Source organism: Aquila chrysaetos, chromosome Z (assembly GCF_900496995.4).
Source record: "Aquila chrysaetos chrysaetos chromosome Z, bAquChr1.4, whole genome shotgun sequence".
Lineage (NCBI taxonomy): Eukaryota > Metazoa > Chordata > Aves > Accipitriformes > Accipitridae > Aquila > Aquila chrysaetos.
This window is the reverse complement of record NC_044030.1, coordinates 24,155,733-24,173,083: the sequence shown is the minus strand read 5'-3', so window position 1 is coordinate 24,173,083 and position 17,351 is coordinate 24,155,733. Positions and strand designations below refer to the sequence as shown.

Here is a 17,351-nt window from a genome sequence, read left to right as displayed (position 1 = left end):
CAGAATATGTTAGGTATTTGACTAAACAAAAACATGATGTGGGATACCACTGTCTTGTAAGTGTGCTGATTGGCCATTTTGTGTGTGTGCGTGAGATTTTCATCATCAGTTACAATTTCTTCTCCCGGGAGATGCTGTCAGAAAATGTCATAAGAAAAGAGGAAAAAATGTCACCTAGCAACCAAAGCTTTATGAAGAAAAGTTCCACACTGACCAGCAGAGACAGAATGAGCTGGGGAGTTGGGAGGAGGCATGAGCAACAGTGAAAAGGCTGCTTGTGTGCTGCTCTGGCACTGATCTCAGCCCTGTCACGGTAGGTGCTCTGGGCACAAAGTTCTTCTCAAAGGAAGTTGGAGTTCCTGTCAAACTGGCTTGCATAGAACTTGGCTTGCAAAATAGGACTTTGGGTTACTTTTTCCTGACTTTCAAATGCAGATTTGAAAATGATAAAATCTCAAATCATGATGGGGATCTACATTTTAATTTCATAACGGCAAAAAGTAAACTTGAGAGGAAAGGGCATTATCTCTCTTTTATCTATTTCATTTATCTCTTTTATCCTCTCCTACCATTAACAAAGATGAGATTAGCAGATGTTTCTTCTATTATCTGGTAGAGCAGAGAGGAGCATTTATTTTTCAAGGTCTTTGAGAAATTAAGAGATTCGGAGTTAACCTGCCCCCTCCGGGTAATGTAAGGAAGCTAGGGAACAATAAGAGACAGACTTATTTGGGGGGGGGCGGAACAAAACATCTTGGAAAATATTAATACACATGAATTAACACAACACTGAACAGGATACTGTGCTTTATCAGAGCAAGGAGTACAATGCTTAAAACCAGGCTCACAGATTGTGGTTGAAAATTAGAGGATGATACTCCTGTCACTTCTGCAGCGCAGGATTGCATATGGTCCATTTTACCTCCTGCCTGTGCTTGCATGACAGTATGGGTGGGTGTAATAGCGTGGAGAGGATGTTAGTAGGATTGATCTGGCATACTATGCATGCGAGGCACACACAACTGCTGCTGTTTTATTTCACCACTACACCAACAGAAACTGCCCTTATATAGACACTTCTGGCTAAGACTTTTACAGTCAGGGATACAATATACTTTATTATAATCGCATGCATTTCATAACCTGCAGATTTCATAACCGGTAAAGAGCGGCATTGCAGCATGGCAATTTTATTTCTTTATGGCTTCTTTTAGTTCCATGGTGGGCAGGGAAGCTGTATTTTTTGGATTTTTGCAGTCGTGTTTGAGCATTTGTCAGCCTCTTTCCCGCTGCTATTTGTCTTGGTCAGTCTCTACCTCCACACCCTCCTCCCCGAACTGAGAGCAAACGCCGAGGGAGAAATCCTGAACTCCCGGGTTGCACCCCGATAGCCGATCCGAGATCGGGAACTGGCAAAATGGTGCAGCATCACGGGGTGGCGCCCACCTCGCTGCGTGCTACCCACCCACCCTTCGCGGCCCCACCGACGGCGGGTCCAGCCCGGGCCGCCCGACCCCGGCCAAACCCGCAGCGGTCCCTCCAGATCGGGGTGCCGCTTCTCCCTTCGTGAAGTTGCCCCCCCCCCCAGGCCCGACCGTGGGGCTCGGTCCCGCCGCTCGCGGGGCTGCGGGCGGCTGCTCTCCCGGTGACCGCCTCTGCCAGGGTGCTTCCAGTGAGCTCGCAGGGCGCCCGCCGTCCCGTGCCAGCCCCCGGGCGGGCTCCCGGCTGGCGGCGAGCGCCCACTCGCCCCGGGCCAGGCGGCTGCCGGCCCCGCTCGGCTCGGCGGGGAGGGGGGGGGGGGGGGGGGGGCCGGGGGCGGTGCGACCCCCGCCCGGGGCGGCTCCCTGCGCCGCGGCGGCCGTGGCCGTGCCCGCCCCCCCCCGCTCCGCCCCGCCGCGCTCCGCCCCGCCGGCAGCTCCCGGCCCGCCCAGTCGGAGACGCCCCCGCCGCCCCTCCGGGCTGGGGGAGCCCCCGCCGCCGCCGCTGCTCCAGCCCGGCCCGGCCGGGGGGGGAAGGGGGATGGGGGAGGAGGAGGAGGTAGGGGAGGGGAGGGGAGGAAGGGAAGGAGAGAAGAGAGGAGAAGAGAAAAGAGGGAGGGAGGGAGGGAGGGAGGTGAGGAGCCGCCGTCGCCGCCGCCAGCCGCCTTGTCGCTCTGCTTTCTGCAGCCGGTGCGGAGGAGGGGGCAGCCCCCGGCAGGCGTCCCGGCATGCTGAAAGTCACCATGCCCTCCTCCTCCTCCTCGTCCTCCTCGTCCTCCTCCTCCTCCTCGTCCTCCTCCGGCTCCTCGGCCGCCGGCCGCTCCGGATCCGCCGCGCCCGACTACTGGATCGACGGCTCCAACAAGGACACCCTGGCCCACTACTTCGAGCTGGAGTCCGAGCTGGGACGGTGAGGCGGCGCCGGGACGGGACGGGACGGGGCGGCCGCGGGGCAGGGGGGCGCGGCCGGCGCGGTGCCTCCCCGGGCGGAGCGGCGGGGCCGGGGCTGCGGGGCTGGGTCTCCCTTCCCCGCCGGCACTGCGTCGCTGCGGCGAGGGCGGCAAAACTTTGGTTTGTGTGAACGGCAGCGGGAGAGCGTCCTGCCTTTCACGGCATGTAGGCTTTCGAAGGAAAATTACATCTCCTGGGAGCCAAGCTGTGCAGATCCCCCGAAGGAACGGGTGATTCTCAGAAGGCATCAACCCGTCTCGGTCAGCGCTGGTCCAGATGAGCAGCTTTACGTTTAGTCAGGTTACCTTTTTATTTGCAGACTCCAGACCTAATACTATATCAGCTGAATGGTAGGCATCACTTCGAGAGCACTAAAATGCCAGCTTATTCGCAGCCTCACTTCATATGAGACCTTTTATCATTATCGCTGTTATCAGCACCTTTAGACCTCACGCTGACAAAACTCCCACCCAAGACAGGAGTCCGTGAACAGGCCTCTGTCAGCAGAGTCTTTTCACTGGAGCGCAGTGCAGACGAGTGAGCTGGTACATGTTCATTCATGAATCTTGCACTACTGCCCTGATGCTTCTGCCTGGCAACTTTAAGGTCCCAAGTGTTCAGTTTTTTTAAAACTGAAGTCCAGTGTAAAACACTGTTGCCCATATCTAATGTGCGATTTTTACTCTCTAAATACAGTTGTTGGTTTTATGTTGAATTTGTGGGTAGAAAATAACGTGTTAAAAAACAAAAAGTGGAAAATGACAGCTTTTTTAAGGGTTTACAGTAGATGACTTAAATCTGTAAGTCAGTAGGTAACAAATAACAATTGTTAATTTTGCCAGTGATAGGACATTGAAGTCCTGGATAACTGTGGGAAATTTGCAGGTAATAACATGGTTGCCTTGGTACAGTATTTTTTCAGAAAGGGCATGCAATGAAAGTTATTGCTACAAGGCATACCTGTGCTTGCTGTACTGTAACTGATCGGGGCAGGAAAGGCTGTAGAAATACAATACAGTATCATTCTTGGCTTGCTGACTAGGTCTTAAGCATCTGCTGCTACCTCTTTGCCACTATTGCTACTCATGCTAGCCAGATTTAAATAGGCATAGGTTTATGTACGCTTACCACATTTATACTTGACTTCACTCTACATCTATGCAGAAACATAAAAATGTAAAGCAGGAAATATTCTTGTGTCAGTTTTGTGCCCGGAATTGACCAAAAAAAAAAAAAAAAGTGTTTATTGCTGAATAACAACAGTTGATACCAACTCCGTCACCTGGATTAATACTGTTATGCATGGTCTGTCTAGAATTCTTTCGGCATGTGTGGTACTGACTGTGGGCTTCATTTAAGAATAGTCTGCATTGGCGATACATCATGGGTTTATTGGATAGCTTGGGAAGGGGTTTTAAAAGGTGAACTCCCCTGTCTGAGGAAGGAAGAGTTGATGAAAGCTGAGGTGTAATGGGGTTTTCTACCTTGCAAGGTGAGACAGTAGGTGCTGAAACCCTAACAAAAGGTTTGAATAAGGAAGACAGCCACACCCAACTAGTGTAGAGATGGGAGCCACTAAGTCTGCGCTGCTGTTGGGTGGAACTAGGAAATAAGATTTAAAACAAAAGCAGAAAGAAGACAGGAAATAAGAACCATCTTAATCAAAGACCATGAGGTAGGGAAGGGAGGGAGAACAACTCAGAGGGGTACATGGTCTGAGAGAAAATTGCGCTAACAGGTATGGCAGCAAGATCTCAGTCCTTAGGTCTCAAGGCTAGCTTTGAGATCCTTTCAGAGCCAGCATCTGAGTGCTGATGCTTATCTCGGACACCCTCTGACAGCCCAGGTGTATCTCAGCCAATCTATAAGGGAGATCCAACAATCGCTCTTGGTTCCCAAGTGTAATATAAAAGTGTATTGTTTTCTCTTGGTAACCTTGTCTCCAACCTTTTAATTTTGGAGATGATTTTGAGTACATCTACAAAAAAATATTCATTGCTTAGGTTAGTGGTGGTGCAAGTATACCAGGCGAGGCTGAAAGATGTGGGTATGTGATCCCTTTAGATGCAGTAAATCAAAATAATATACTAAAATAACCAACAGGAGACACTATCCTAAAATACCTTTAACAAATACAGGGAGAGGAAGATGTCTTCTGTCAGACTGGAAAGACCTGCATTTGGCCAGCTGTTGCTGAGTATGGGAGTTCCCATTTGGGAGGAGTGCCCTTTCTGCAAAGTATGTCTGGCAAATCCCTAAGCCATCATAGTCAGTAATTCTTGCTTGCATGACCAACTAAGGAGGCATGGGAGAAGAGGGGGAAGGTCCTGCTAGCAAGAAAAATAATAAATGCCTAAAAACTTGGGTAGAAGTAAACAGTCATCTTTCAACAGTAGAGTTCCACAGGGATCATCAGTTCAGGTGTCTGTGCTGCTCAACATGCTCATAAATAAAGGGGTTGAACAGTGATATTTGCTGGTCTTACTGAATTATTGAGGGTTTTAAAGACAGCGCTGCCTATGAAGAACTGCAGAAAGACCTTGTTGGACTGACAGGGCATTTAAATGTTGGATGAAGTTCAGTTTAGATAAATAAAATGGGCGTGGAGGAGGAACCATTTGGTTGTTTTCTTTCTCTAGTAAATACTATAGTGAGGTTAAGACAGAGATCTCTGGAGACACATGTGGTGTGGATGTAACACCTGGTTAGAGGTGCTTTTTTGCTGTTCTCTGATGCAAGCTCTGCAGGGAATCTGACAAAGCAAGCAAGTCACAAATGAACTACAGGAGGAAAGGCCATTTCAGCGCAGTGTGTACTTAGGTGGTGGAACTCCTGGCCACTGGATACTGTGGATGATAAAAGCTTACATGGGTTTAACAGGCAACTAGGCAAGTTTACATTCAGGAAATCCATTAAGACTGATTAAACATGAAGATACTAACTATTGAACTGTAAGTTGCTGAATGTTACGAGAATATTCTTTGACAGTGTTGATACAGTTTTGCTGTATTCTTGCATTCTTCTTGAGGCATCTTTGTTTGGCCATCATTAGAAACAGTATTCTGGGCTAGACTGGCTTTTATTCTAACTCAGGACAGCTGGTTTTATGTTCCACTGAATGCCTGGCTAGTTTGCCTTCCTTTTAGTCCATTTCTGACAAGGGGCTTTTGTGTTTACCACGGAACTGGAGTTCAGAATGCTGTAAAGATAAAATTTTGGTCTTTGTTTTATGAAGAGTATCTATACCCGTTCCTTCTCCGAAGGTTGCAACATTCGTCAGTGGTGGACATTGGAATTTTGTTCTGAGTGTTATTTCATCTAAAAGCTTATTTTCCACACTCCCTTAGAAAAAGATTTTAATAATTTTAGGTTCTAAACTTGTATGTTCCTTAAAGACTAAAACCTTTCATTAGCCTTATATAATCCATGCTGTATCTTTTGGTACAGAGTTTCTGAATTCACCATTAGTCTAAAAATGGTATTTGGGTTGAAAAGGAAATTGAGTAACAATTTTTTTGATACTCAGCAATATTACAAAAAAAGAATTTCTCTTTGTTGGAATTTTAGTAATGGAATTTTACTTAGCATGCAGTCTCTTGCCTGACTGTGCCAAACTACGTAACTATTTGAGTTGAAACTATCTAATGTTATTATTGTAGGCATATTGCAGATCTATTAAATGGTCAAGAGCAGCTAGATATATTTCCAACCAAATCCTTAGGGCTTTCTTTCAGCTTCAAAGGTTAAATAAAATAATAATTAAAAAAAACCCCAGCAAACCAGACAAAAGTTACAGGCATTTTTTTGTGTGTAAGAATGATAAATCAGGATTTTCCAAGGTTGCCTTTTCCTTCACGAGCAGTCTTTCAATTGTGTGATCCTTGCTGAGGACCTAAAACTGAAAGGAACTCAGTACTTGCAACTTACCTTGAATTGACAGTGTGAGCTGAATCATAGGCGGTTTCTGTCCTTGAGTTCTTAGCACAGAGAGAGTTTAAATCTAACGTGTGGTCTGAACTCAAGATTTCAGTGTACAGAATGACGTCTTACTCTGTCAATCCTATTTATGAGTGCTGTCATAGTAGCATCTACTTTTGTAATAGCAGTAGTAGATGAAATAGGTAAATCCTTTGTAAAAGCATAATTTTATAGAAATTGATTGCTTTTGCATTTGATGCTTTGAAGTTCAAATAGTTTTTGCTTTGAAAGTATGCCAATTATTTTCACTTCCATTCCTTCATTAAAAAAAGGGGGGGGGGGGGCTTTTTTCTGTTCATCTCAAGAGTCATTTTTTATACAGACTGTTTGCCATGTTTATGTTGAAAATCACTTGCTCATTTTGCTTTGGGGTGCATTTAAAGTAGGTCAGTCCCTCCTTCAGTAACACTTCTGCTTACTTGCTTGTGACTTTTAGTACTGGTCCTGAGGATTTTCCTAAGAGATGCAGGCATGCTGCGGACAGCACGGGGTGCTAGCTGTCTGAATGTGAGCGTGGAGTGCTTAGCTGAACCAGGATGAGAATTATCTTTGAGCAGACACTGCCTGTGTAGATTTGCCTGTTGTCCAGGTCACGTCATGCCACAAACTGCAACTTGCTTGTTGCCCTCACACCTTCAGGCAAGCAGCAAGCATTTTCATGCAGTCAGTTCCTGCTGATAGGAAAGGCTGTCGAAGAGGTGGATCTGAGGCCTCGTTTGGCACTGTTGTGGTGGGTATGCTGGACCTTGCTTTGAGGTAGGAAGATAGGAGATATGGAGGGCTTGGTGTCCTTCTGGTGCTGGCCAAGGTGGCAGATGAATGTGGAGAATGGTTTTCATGCATTGCAACAGCCAGCACAGCCCTAACTGAAGATTTTCACTTCCTTTTCCTCTTGAAGGGATTCTGTCCACCTCATCTTTCCCCTTGAAAAATGTCCTAAGCATTTGACCACAGGCTCTTCTATGTTTTGCTTTGCTCCTTCTATTGAAGCAGTGGTGTTGTGGAGAAGATAATCCAATGCTACATTGGCCAGAAAGAGGATGTCAGATTGTTGTTAAGCAAGACACTGCTCTATGAGGGGGGAAGTCAGTCCCTATCGAAACGCATGTTGGTCTACAGAGAGTCGTAAATAAAAATTAATAGCAAGCAGCAAATGTTTTCTGTGGAAACTCTATAGCTTCTTAACCTCGTCTTCTGAATGAAATTCCTCACTTGGGTACCAGGAACCAGAACTTGCAATGTATAGCCTGGGTTTTGACAACTAAAATTCTTTACTTAGTGCAGGGAGAGTATTTTCTTCAGTTTTGTCTGGTTCAGTTCAACAACTGGTTGATTCAGAATTAAAAACTTGGGCGTTGAAAAAGCAAGAAAAGAAAATGTCCTTTACCATTCTGTAAATAAAAAGCAATTGAGAGTAGATGTATGGTTTCATTTGAGGCTCTCTAATTGTGGAGAGAAATGGGCCCTTAGGGTAGAAGTTTTGAACCTTGCCATGGGAGATTGTTATTGACTCTGTTGTCCAAATGCCTAACTTAGGCACTAAGTTACTTGTCTAAACATTACCTCTCTCTGCATGTTTTTTAGTCAGAAAAGAAGAAAGCTTTTTTGGGGTATTTGTTGGCACAGTTGACATTCTATTCTTGTTAGAAAATGAGTTTTAAGTTTTACTTAAATCACTTTACAGTTGGGATTTGTGGCAAAACCATTGTTCTGCTGCAGCCAGGAGTTCTGCATTGAACTGCAAACTCAATGCCTGCTTCACTAGGTCTCAGAAAACATGATAAAATATGCATTTTTCACAATGGCTTATGTGTATATCTGCATCCTTTTAATACTGTGACTGAGGCATTGTTTCTGTCATGCCATGATGGAAGATAGGTTTGTTGATTCAATCAGCCATGGACAATGTGTTTAGCTGTCAATGCTTGTGGACAGTCACGTCAGAGGAGCTAACACTATCGTAGCCTCCTTCTTTCAGGAATATGTTAATGTTTGTTTCTGTGGAAGAAACTGCCCTGCTACCTCTGTAAATAAACATATTACTTGGGTTTTAGTACAGTCAGTAATATCCAAGTCATAACTGTATTATATAAAAAATAGTTTGAAACAAGCTTTTCTTCTTCTAAATATGAACTTAAGCAGACTGCTGATAATGGCATGTATTTACATGTTTCCAATTACAAAAGCACTGAGATTTTATTTGTAATGTTGTATTGCACCATTCCTATTTTTAAAAGGCAATTTGTGGGTGCATCTACACTGAAGTTTTAATTTGGATTGGGAGTGACATTTGTGAATTGAATGTCCCAATTGTCCCCTCTCACTGTGCTTTGCTTTGCATCAAGGGGCATCCTTGGAGCGCACAGAGCAGACTGAATGTAGCTGAACCAGAAGATGCAGTTCAGGAGTACTTAATCCACTCTAACCTTTTGGGAACAATAAGTTCACAGGACCAGATAAGGGCTGATCTGACATAAAACTGGCAAAAAGTTTGTGTGTTGATATCAGCACATTGCCACCATCTGTAACGCTGGAGTGCTTCTACTGCACTACACTACTTGCTAATGCATACCTAAATTATATGTCCTAGTGATACTGTATCTGAATCTATCCGTAGTTAATCTGCAAGTTGATTAATAGGATGCTGGTGATATCACGCATTCAACATAATGCATAGGTCAATGTCTGTCTGCTCGTTTTAATTAACTTGGAAGCTAAAGGGAATATATATTATATAAATCAAAATTCAGAACTTAAAGTGGGCAGTGAAAGACTAGTTAGTCGTTGGAGAGTATTGCATTATCTCTGTACTTTTATTAGTCTGTGTACTCAATGTATTGTTCTGTCAATAAATTGAGCCATTACCTTTTTTCTATAAAAGGAGTGCTGGAGCAGTTTTAAGTAGCTGGAATAAATAGATGATCATTATGTGTTATTTTCACAGCTTTCTTTTCATTATGAATAGCTCTTTTTTAAGTAAAATTATATTAGAGAATTGTTATTTCTTTATTTTCAAGTTATTTCTTCTGTCAACCACTGTGTATTTTTGTCATGGGTTTTTATTATCTTTTTTAATTTAAAAAACCCTGTATTTCTAACAGGGAAAATGAATAGCTCTTGAAGTAATAGTCTTAAGAATGCTGAAAAAGGTTTTTGCACATAGAGCTTTTAAGAGTTGAAAGTAATGGTATTATTTGTGTTAATATGAGAATTGTCATACTTGAAAAACATTGCAGTAATCTGCAAAGGGTCAGACATAACAAAGTCAATCTTTTAACTTGTTACAGAGACAGTACATCTGAAATTGATGAAGTGTTTTCAAGTTCAGTTGAAAGTATTTCCCTAAGCATAGTTGTGTAATAAGCCTGTATGATTCTGGACAGAGGGCAGGTAAATTTACTAAAGCCATGTGGTACAAGAAGCAAATACATGTTCATTCCACTGTGTCTTTAGGTGTATGTCCAAGTGTGCATAGTGTTGTGTAAGGGATTGTAATGGACACAGTTTCATAGGCACAATTCTACCAGTAACAGACGTTTAAATGCTTGCTCACATAGTAAATACCCATATCTGAAAAGACCACCAGTTAAGAATGGTGGTCATTGAAAAAATAGTGTTTGCAGTAGCATGTGCCCCATCTTTGGAAGCCCAAGTACTTGCGAGGAAGGACTAGCTATCCTCTTCAGTCACTCAGATCAAAGAAGTTTTATCTTGCTGAATATTGTCTGAAAAGGTCAATCAGGAAATAAAATAGTCATCCCTGGCCCTAGTTTTGTTTATAGTCCAACAAATTGAGCTGGCTTTATCAACCACAATACACCCAAATGATTCTTCTGTGGTCTTCTGCTAGTTAGAAGGTTGGCCGGTCTTTGGGAAAGCAATTTTTTGACACCACGCATTGTGTGGAAAAAAGTGCAAAGATTTGAATATTATTTTCATCTATGTATGTACAATGAACCATCGTCTACGTATGTACGTGTGAACCATTAGTAAGAGTTAAGACTGCATAAAAAGAAAGAACGTGTACTCCCTTGTGCTTTCACAATGAAGAGGAATTTAAACATATAACTTGCGTATTTGCTGTTGACTTCTTCATTTAGGCATTCCTGCCATACTTCCTCTCTTCACAATAAGCAGACCTTTATTATCTGAACAATCACTAATTTCACAACGGATATTCTTTTCACAGTACAGTGATGCTCATTCTGAGAAGTGACCAAATGTTCTGTGTATCTCCAAATGGTGACGCTGCTTTTTGTCCTTGGTTTTTCTATGTCTTTTTCAATATTTATGGTTTCCCTGTCTCCTCCATTTAAAAAAAAATGGGTAAGTATGGCAGCTTTTGCAACCCATCATTGATACCTTGGAAATACTGTTATATTTGTTGTAAGTGATCCTTCATTTGGCCTTGCATTGTTAGTGTCCTCAGCCAGTCAGTAACCACCAGAAAATGCATTTTAACTTACTGGTTACTGCTCTTAAAAACTAAACTCATCTCTAATTTATGAGGATTTTTTTGTTTTTCTTCCTTGTTCTTTGGAGTCTGAGCTAGCAGCTCTGTGAAATCTGAGCTGGCAAATTATTAAGAATTTAATTTAGGAATTTTTGTGTTGTGGAAGCATTTTGTTTTCTTATTGTCAGCTTTGCCTTACTTTTGTATCTCAGTGCTAAGAAAGGTCTTTCAGAGTGGCTTCTCTTTCGGCAAAAGTGCACAGGATGTGTTTCCCAGAGTCTCTCTGTGTTAGCATTTAAAAACAAGGCAAGAAAAACATACTTCTTCCTTGTTCTGTACCAAGACTGCAGTCTGTTGCCTGTGATGCTTTCCCAGCTCTTTCTGACCTAGGAAATAAGATTTGTTGTGGAAGGTAAATTCATGTTTTGTTGTGATGGGGTTAGGGAAGGTTCTGCTTAGAATGATATCTCTGTTTCCATGTGCTTCAGAGCAGCCCAAACATGCTGTAACTGCTGAGGATTACACGTCTTAAGGACAGATTGACATTTACCTTGAGTTTACCGGAGTGTGTAGGAAGGTTGTGGTCATGCACATGGAAGCTTACTTCTTTTTTGCTGGTCAGTTGTGTTTTTTTTGAGATCTTTTAGCATGATACAATGGGAAGGATCATTGAGAATGAGCTATCCAAGTGTGGGGTTTTTGATCAATGTATACATTATATGTGCTCAATTTCTTAGACTATGTAATGTTTAAAACAGAAAGATGGAGTAGTGGTGATATAATACGACACCAATACAGATTGCAAATGTATCTTTTGGTTATGGAATAAATGCAAAAATGGTGTGGTTACTGTCATAGGTTACTATCAGTTAAAACACATGGACTATTGGGGACCATCAATATTTGCATCTGTTGCCCCGAAAATAGATTGCTGAGGTGGTGTTGCTTTCCTTGTAAAGTAGTTCTAAGTTAGGAGACCCTACAACAATATGACTTTGAAAGGGACTGTTCAATCTGTAGCAACCAAAGCTTTTGTCTCTTTGAATTTCATCTGCAGGGGATAACAGGAGAGAAATTATTTGGCATGAACCACCAGATTACATGGTTGGAAATGTATGCTAATTCTGACACAAATGAAGTAATCACCTGAACAACATAATGCTGTAGCTTATAAGTTGTCCTCCTTTCACATATGCGGTTATCTGCACTAGAACTCAAGAACCATAAAATGTAAAATAAAAGATAAGGAAAATGGGAGCCCCTTTGAGAAAAAAAAAATATATATAAAACATGCTGCCCTTTGACAGTTTACTGTCTATTTATCATAGCTTTTTGGGGGGTACAAAGCAGTGGTAAAAGCAAGTACAAGATTTATGAAGCACAGCCTCAAAACCAACAGCATTAAAATTTAAGCCCTTCAACAAATGTATAATCTGTGCTCCGATACATACCTCGCTGTGAGCATCCATATGCCACAGACAAAATGCCAGAATTGCAACTTTACCTCGGAACTGATGTCATCTCCACAGTCCTTTTCCCCAGACTCTCCTCACTAGAAATATGTGATGCATTTCTCCTCTGGCATCATGAAAAAAAGCAGTTGCTTGGTTTTAAGGAAGGGAAATGATTGTAAACCAGGGTTCCCCCCCACCCCCCTTTGCAACAATTTTTCTTTCTTGCAAGTATTTGTATTTTCTTCTCAATTCAGATCATCATAAACACATCAATATTGTTACTTATTTTCAGTCTTTTGATCTTTAAGGCATACCCATGCCTGCCAGGTTCAATGCCTTTGGGAACTGATACTGCATCTTAAAATACTCAATTGATTGTGGTTTTATTCATGAAGATGACCATGATTGCTCCGCAGACTTTGGCAGAACTGAATACTGCATGAACAAAAATGTTTTACATATGTCTTGATTTTATGTTTTCTTACGAGGCAGCATGGAATTATGTGACTGGGGGGGGTCATTCAATCAGATCAGTCACCAGAAATTGTGAATTGGTTGTTGACGTTTGTTCATTTATTTAAAAAAAAAAATCAAACACTGACATTCGGAGATAACAAATTCATGTAAAGAAATTGGGATTAGCTCAGAAATTAAATGCAGGAATTCCAATTTAATCTAAATAAATTACTTTCAATGAAAAAATTTGCATTTATGAATGAATGGAAATGAAAAAGTGTGCAAGATCTTAATGAATATCCATGGAATAAGAAGTCTGGTATTATCTTAAAGTACTTCTGAAATAATATTCATACTGATTATTCTTTAAATAATCCTTGTTCACGGAGGCACACTGCCAGTACCAAAGAATGTACTATGTGATTTCATTTTGTGTTTGGCTGTAAAAACCAAAAATACTGTGTTGAAAGGAGGGGACTTTCATACCCTTTCTGTGGAAGGCTGACATAAATTGTGCAACTTTCAGTTGATAATGAGACCTTCTAGCTGCTTATATTCTTTGGAGATTAGTTGTTTGAATTTTATTCAAACTGGAGAAAGTACCTCTTTCGGTTTCTCCATATATGCAAGATGGTGTTTGCTGTTTCTGATTTATTAGGTGTCCTGCACCAGTCTAGCACTGTGGACCAATGAGAGTGTTTTAAGAACCTGCTGTGGGCCAGAAATTATTTCAATTCTTTTGGCACACATTGATTTTTTTTTTTTTTAATGTGGTGGTATTACATAGTTTTATACTTTTGCAGAGAAAATGGATGTCTTGGTAAGGCTTATAAGGCCTCAAGATAAAATCTGCCATGGATGCCTACTGATTCCACACACACCCCCCCCCCCCCAGCCTATTGACAGGTTTTCTAGGTTAATGAACCACAATTCTGATCTGGAATACAGTGATTTACAGATATTTGTTTTCCTGATGGAAAAGATTTGCTTGTCAGTTTTCCATATTGTGCAATAATGATTTGCTAAAACTGAACTCAAAATCTGTTGAGAGCTCTGACATTATTATCATAATCTAAGTTCAGAGACCTGTAAAATACATGTGCATTAATGTTTTACCTGCTAGCTTCATTGGATGCCCCCTTCCCGCCCTGCCTTATGCTGTAGGTGCAGCAAGTGATCCATCTCTCTACATTCTCTTCAAACCCTTGTGATTTTCTGGCTGATTAGCTTAGTAAAATTAAAAGGGAAGGCCTGCAAAGTTGATTTTGTAACGGGAAGCAACACTTTATAGTGTAGATACTGATGATCATTTAGGAAATGACTAATGATTTTGTTTAGTCACTTTAGGTTTCAGGTGATCAGATGAAGAAACAAAATAAAGGGGGGGTGTTCCCCCCCCCCCCCCCCCCCTTTTTTTTTTTCTGGGATTCTGTGCAGCCTGATGGAAGCTGCAAATGCTTATGGAGTGCATTTTTCACTATGCATCAGTCTGTTATCTAACTGGCAGGGGATTAACTTGAGTTGGAAGAGGAAGCCACGTCTAGTCTTAGCAAAATACTGTTAGAACAGCAAGTAACTGGTAATATTGGAGCAACACTTCTGACACTAAAAAGGCAATAATAAATTCCTTTTGTTTGCTGCAGGGGAGAGAAAGGCTGGTAAATTTATTGCATCTGATTCTCCCTTCACAGCAATTTAATTCAAGAATATTTTAACTGCAAACAAGAACAAAATTTGGATTGGTAGGTAAAATTAATAATCGATGAATGCTAAGTAAGATCAGTAATCAATTGCCAGATTGGGTCAATGTGTAATGGAAAATCTGCAATGAAAGAGATACCCTAAAATTCACTGGCATGTTTTCTGCTCTGACTCTCGTAGAGATGAAACCCATCTCCATCTCTGTAATACCTCCATAATAAATATGCAGGTAAATTATTATTTGAATTTAAATTCAAATCTCATCTCTATGCATAATTCATATCATAGGTGTTCAAAAGTAGGTGGAACAGGAATAAAACTGAGGAAAAAGGCAGTTTTATTCATTACTATAAAAACTTGCTCACAGAGTTGATTTGATTGGCAGTAGCATAAAGAGAATACTCTTCTATTTCCAGAGAATCATTCATTTCAAATGACAAAACAACCTTGGTCATCTCCTCCTCCACCTTCTCCTCCACCTCAGCACAACAGTATCTTTTTGACCATTTGAATCTTCAGCTTGTCTAGTTACAAGACAATAGCCCATGTTACTGTAAAGTGATTTCAGCTGGTTTGATCTATACTAGTCTATTTTTATTGTTCTTCCAACATTTATGTATTTAAAAAAAAAAAAGAAACCAAGGTATTGTAACCTCTTCATGTTCTTTTTCTGCATGACTTTAGAAAAGATGAAATGTTGTTTGTGATGGAAGCAATCATATTAGATGTATTTTCTTTGCAGATGACCGTCTAAATTGAGCTGGTGAAATTTATTCTTTAAATACGTAGCCCAACAAATCTTACTTTCTTTCCCCTGTCAGTCCCTATTTTGTGACCTGGTTATGTTTGCTATTTGTGAATGAATACAATACTTAGAGATAGCCTGTTTAAACAGTTTGCTGTGGTACTTCTTATGAACAATGTGTTTTAACTCTATTGAATATCTAGTAAGACCATTTTATTGTGTTTTTCCCTAGTCACAGCCGAAACAGAATAATAATGATTAGCAAGATGCGTTAGTCATCCACAATGGCATGTGGCCATTGGAAGACCATATTTAATGCTTGAGACTCATGTCTATTAAAGTTTGTTTTATCCACATATTCATATCTTTACAATAGTGAATTGGCAGATTTGAGAAACTCCAGAATTTCCATCCCATGATAAATTTCAGTATTTTGGCATTTGTTTTTGTTTTGAGTTAGAATGAGGAATTGAAGTATTGGCATGATGTGGATAAGGGACAGTTTCACAGCATGGAATTTTTCAACAATTTCAAATTAAAATTTACAAACACTTTCACGTTTTACTTTTTCTGTTAATTAAAGACATTCTTGACTCAAAGTAACCAGATTCCAAGAACAAACTATGTTTATCTCTTGTACCATGGTGCCTCATGAGAGTTTTGATTCAGGTCCCTCTTTTAACTGTTTTTACCTTCTGTCTTTGGTTCCTGCTTGGACTGTGTTTTGCATGTTACACCAAAAGTGGTGCAGCTTTCATATGATATATTTCCCTACTGAAACATAGGGAGGTTGCAAAAGCTGTGTTTATCTGCTGACTGCAGTTAAAAAATTCTCAGACTTTTCTAATAAGAACAATAAACTTACTGAATAGGACGGGATCACATTTGCCTTTCTCATAGCTGCTGTCTTGGTAGTTTGTAGCTGTCTGGTTGGTTGTTGCCCAAACTATATCTTCCATTTTCCTTCTCTGTTTGCAATTGATGAGACTTCTGTTTTATAACAAAGTTCTTGTTATTTGTCTGTAATGCATGACCTTGCAGTTAATACAGGTAAATTTTATCCCTCTTCTCTTGCTCCCGCTCCCCAGGTTGTAAGTACAGTTTTTCCTTTCTGATATTACAGCCCTCTCCTGTCTTGCCAATGCCTCCCCACCTTTATCATCGACAGACTGAATCAGTGTACTCCTAAGTTTATTCCAAAGTCAATAATTAAAATATTAAATAAGATATATAACAAACAAAAGGAATATTGCTCAAACCTGCATATCAGAAAAAAATAGAAACACTGAAGTAAACAGCAATGTGTTCCTGGCAAGCTTTTGATGAAGGTCAGATTGCATAGGCAAATTTCCTTGAGAGGGAGAAAAAAAATCCTAAAAGCAAATGGTTTGTAAAACTGTTCCCCTCTATACCATTATCCTACTCAAATTGAAACAAAAAAAAAAAATCACAATTCTTGCAGCATTGCCCATACCAAGGGTGAATCTGTTCCTTTACGTTCTTTTGGTGACTCCTTGCTCCTTTAGCTAAGGACGTCTAGGGCTTTTCTCGCCTTCCTTCCCGCCAGCTCCTAGCACTTTCTTTAGAAAGTGCTCTCAATCGTCTTTATGCAAAGAGGAAGAAATGTTCTCCACTATGTTTAATGGGTGCAAATTCAGAAGGTGCAAAACTGGGCATTCTACACTGGTCTTCTTGTGATGAGTGCCAAACAGTATAATTGGTATACTAGTCAGAAAGCTGGCAGAAATCTTGATGTTTCAGGGGAATTGAGGGATTAGATTTCATTTCTACCACCATTCCATCTTCTTCCTCCCATTTTTGGAGTGTGGAGTAAGTGCGGATAAATTTAATTATTCCTGAATGTAGAAGGACTCAGCTCCAGTAACTCTGTCAAACAAAAATGAAAAATAGCATGTTTCTAAATGACACTTTAAAATTATGTGGGTCTGTGAGTTATAGGACCTGATTTGTCCTCAGTTTTTATCCAGCCAGCATAATAATTGCAGTTGTGAAAAGTGACTCCAACAGTGGCATACAATGCTTCCCTTCATATGTATTATGAAAAATCCCATTTAAACTTATTTGTAAATTTTTCCTTTGAAAATATACTGTGAAGGAATTAGGTTTCTTTAGTC

General features: G+C 41.0%; 1 protein-coding gene across 1 annotated transcript in view; it reads left to right on the top strand.

The window, feature by feature from the left end:
• Nucleotides 1–2,099: 2,099 nt before the first annotated feature.
• The window catches only part of CAMK4 (calcium/calmodulin dependent protein kinase IV), a 182,450-nt gene continuing 167,198 nt past the window's right edge, over nucleotides 2,100–17,351 (top strand). Inside the window, exon 1 of the mRNA XM_030005065.2 lies at nucleotides 2,100–2,388. Within this exon, the coding sequence (XP_029860925.1) occupies nucleotides 2,207–2,388 (182 nt within the window). The 5' untranslated portion in view covers nucleotides 2,100–2,206. The remainder of the gene's footprint in view (nucleotides 2,389–17,351) is intronic.